Source organism: Trypanosoma theileri (genome assembly GCF_002087225.1).
Source record: "Trypanosoma theileri isolate Edinburgh chromosome Unknown TM35_Tth_58_V1, whole genome shotgun sequence".
NCBI classification, from domain to species: Eukaryota; Euglenozoa; class Kinetoplastea; order Trypanosomatida; family Trypanosomatidae; genus Trypanosoma; species Trypanosoma theileri.
Window position 1 is genome coordinate 16,762 of NW_021639900.1, and position 3,854 is coordinate 20,615.

At 40.3% G+C, this 3,854-nt stretch overlaps 2 protein-coding genes across 2 annotated transcripts; both read right to left on the reverse strand.

Moving 5' to 3' along the window:
* Window positions 1-647: 647 nt before the first annotated feature.
* Window positions 648-1,676, reverse strand: TM35_000581080 (uncharacterized protein; the record flags this gene model as incomplete). The annotated part of the gene is made up of 1 exon (XM_029030877.1): window positions 648-1,676. One exon carries the CDS (start codon window positions 1,674-1,676, stop codon window positions 648-650), a length of 1,029 nt encoding a protein of 342 aa, XP_028877811.1.
* A 589-nt stretch (window positions 1,677-2,265) lies between these two features.
* TM35_000581090 (uncharacterized protein) lies at window positions 2,266-3,018 on the reverse strand (the record flags this gene model as incomplete). The annotated part of the gene is made up of 1 exon (XM_029030878.1): window positions 2,266-3,018. One exon carries the CDS (start codon window positions 3,016-3,018, stop codon window positions 2,266-2,268), a length of 753 nt encoding a protein of 250 aa, XP_028877812.1.
* Between the last annotated feature and the right edge of the window lie 836 nt (window positions 3,019-3,854).

Genomic DNA, 3,854 nt, shown 5'->3' on the forward strand with positions numbered 1-3,854 from the left:
AATGGTCCCACAAAAAAAAAAAAACCATGTTTACAGTACCAATCATCAGTACGACTCCAGAGAAAAAAGAGAATGCACACAACCCACTGTACTGCAGAGGACCCCAAACCTGAAATCAAAGGAGCAAGAAAAGTTTAAAAACAGAACCAGCTGCCACAGCACATACAGTACTACAAAAGTACATCCTTCCATAGTCACGTATAGGAAATTAACAACATATATATGGGAGTATATATGTATATTTGCTATTAATTTTCCTCTCTAGACAAAACAATCCAAACGAACGCAAATCAAACAAAAAGAAATTAACAGGTAGCCCATGTTCTACAGAAAACGGCCAAATACAACCACTATCAAGGCAAAACGTTGTAAACTCAATAATATACGTATAAAAGTGTATCTGTTATATATATTTTTTCTCTCATTACACAAGACATGCTGTCATTGGTGGAAAGAAAAGCACACAACATCCCAAAAACACACACACAATGGAGTAGCATATATAGGATAAAAACAAACAAAAAAGAGTAAAATAAAGCAAAAAAAAATTACCAACAGGTGGAAGATTAGTTAGACTGTAGGGATGTATGCAAAAAAGAAAAAAGAAAACAAAGGATGACCAGAGTCACACCACCACTACCACTCAATCAGCACACAAGAATACAGGACAGTGTAACCACAATCAGTAGTGGTACACGTACCCACACAGAACTGCTGATACTGCTGCTGCTGTCTGCATCACCCTTCTTGTTGTTTGTGAGTTCAGGAGGAAGTGTTGTTGTCGTTGTTGTAATGGTTGAGGTTGTATCTGTGTCTGCACTTTCCACATTGCCTTCTTGGGTACTTGTTGACTCACTCTGTGTATCTGCAGATTCGTTAGCATTCGGTGTGGCTGAATTGGTCGAAGAAGTCTCAGGTGAATTCTGAGGCGCATTGGCAGAAATCTGTTCACCGTCAGTAGTACCTGATACTCTTGTGATTGGGGTCTCTTCATTTTGGGTAACGTGAGTGTTTGTGCCATCATGTGGTTGTCCACCCGATGGAGTTCTTTGTTGAGCAGCATGTTTATTTTCTGGTGATGGTTCTTCAGACACTGTTGGGGTCTCTTCAGTATTTCCATCTCTTCCCACTGATCCTTTACCTGACTGTGCAGGAGGGGATGCCTCAAGGTGTCTGGGATTACCCTGACCATTTATCCCTGAAGTATGAGATGGTGTGGAAATATCTACTTTCCCCGGTGTTTCCTGTTTCTCATGTATTTGTTTCTCGGGTTGATCCACTTGGGTTCTTTCTTTTAACTGTTCGGGAGTTTTTGACTCCTGCTGCTTAGAACCGAGACCACCATCTGGGCCTTCAGCAGCATGGGAAGAATGGCCACTTGAAGAACCCAACTCACTAGTACTATCACGGAGAGAACCATCCTTCTCATTTTTAGGTTCTTGCATCACTTCTTCTTCCTTCTCACAGTGACACTCATCATCATCCTTATCTTCACCATCACACATAATAAACGCAGGAACGGCACGACGAACAAGAGAAGGAACACCAACAGTAGAAGTTTTAATTAGAGCATCATAAACTTTAGGACTATCAGACCATACTAACCCACAAGCACAACACAGTGCAAGAGTTAATAAACAAAACATGTAACACCTCACCATTACAACCTTTTTCATTGTTGTTGTTTACTTCAATAGACTAATACAAGAAAGAGGAACACAAGGAAAGAATTAAGATAGAAACAAACAAACACACACCAGTACAACAAATACTCACAGTGGAAAAGAGAGAGAGAAAGAAGCAGCATAACACAGCAACAAAAAGGAATATCCAGCTTGTATGATAATAATAAGTATCCCTTAATAGAAAGAAAAAGAAAACACCACACAATACCCAAATAATAGAGAGCCAAACACACACACACAATACCCCATGGCTCTAGTTTATGTATTAAATTACTGCACACACACACATCTGTGTACTAGCAAGAGATGTATACCGTCAGTGAGCAGAACAGCCCAGTTTTCTGCAAACACACAACGGGAAAATCAAATAATGGAATTAATAAGAAAAAGAACACACACACATAAAAGTAAAAGAAAAGATATTCGAATTAAAAGAGAAAGCTGGTAAACAGATTATTAATTTATTCACCCATGGGGGATGTACGCAAATATGAGGTTAGGATAACCACTACTATTATTATTTCTCCTCAGATGAGTCCCACCGTTCAGTACACAGTAGCGGAGACCAACACAGCCATAATCAGCACACAAGAATACAGGCCATTGTAACCACAATCAGTAGTGGTACACGCACCCACACAGAACTGCTGATACTGCTGCTGCTGTCTGCATCACCCTTCTTGTTGTTTGTGAGTTCAGGAGGAAGTGTTGTTGTTGTTGTTGTTGTTGTTGTGGTGGTGGTAGTGGATTCACCCTCTGTAGATGCATTTGGAGTTTGTGCGGAGGTCTGCGTCCCTTTTGCTCCTTCAGCATTAGATGAAGTGGTTTCAGTATTGTCTTGCTGATTATTACCACCTCCTTGTTGTGCGTGTGCAGCAATCGACTTTTCTTCCTTGCTCTTTGAACCACGATTATGAGCCTCAGTAGGAGAACCAACATTCGTAGATGAAGGACCGGCGTCAGTACGATTAAGAGGTTTAGACTGAAGAGCTTCACCAACAGCACCCACAACAGGAACAACCCCATCAGGTTTAGCATCAGCAGCAGCAACAGCAGCAGCAGCAGAAGCAGCAGCGTCGGCAGGTGGTTTAACAGTTCCAGGACTACCAGGAATACAATAAGTACCATCCTCACCTTTAACACGATTCCAACCCTTTTCGGATTTCGAACAATTAGTATAAGTGGTATCGTGACCAGGACCAGGATGAGATCCATCGTAGACAACAGGAGACACATCACCACTCAACGAAGATGCATTGGGTAATCCAGAGTGAGGAGGTGGAAGGGCACCTTCTGGGGGTTGAGTAACACGACTTTGACGTTGATTAGCCATTACGCATCCACAAGCACACCACAACGTAAGAACCAGTAAACACAGCAAGTGGCGCATCATCTTCCTCATAGTGGTAATAGTGATAATAGTGGTAATCGCTTAAAAAAAAATGGACTAGAGCAAAAAAAAAAACCAGAGATCGAATAAATGTAATGCAAAACACAGTAACACGAATAAAGACAACAATTCAAAAACAAAAAAAAAACACACCAGTTACAGAAAACAATACAGCAAAGTATACTCGGTCAAGAAGGAAAAAAAAAGACATCCATATTCATACGGTTACCACACAAAACACACCGCTCAAGGAACCCAAATGCAAAAAAAAAAAATAAAATAACTAATAGATTACCAAATAAGAAGAATATAGAACAAATCATGCGTACTCATCCAAAAACAATTATGATTATTTTTGTATCCTTTATTACTATTTTTTTAATTCCATTGGTAAATGCAAACGATCACCAGAATACAAAAGAAAACTCACACAGTAGCCCAAACACACACACACACACACACAATGGAGTAGCAATAATTATTATAGGATAAACACAGAGAGAGTAAAAGCAAACATACAAAACACATTAACATTAACATAAAAGAAAGAAATTCCAACAGGTGGAAGATTAGTTAGACTGTAGTGTGGATGCATGCAAAAAAGAAAAAAAGAAAACAAAGGATGACCTGAGTCACACCACACCACACCACCACACAATCAACACACAAGAACATTGGCCAGTGTAACCACAATCAGTAGAGACGCACTCATCCACACAGAACTGACGCTGGCTGCATTCTTCCCTTCGGTCTTCGCTCCCGCAGCTCCACCATTTTCA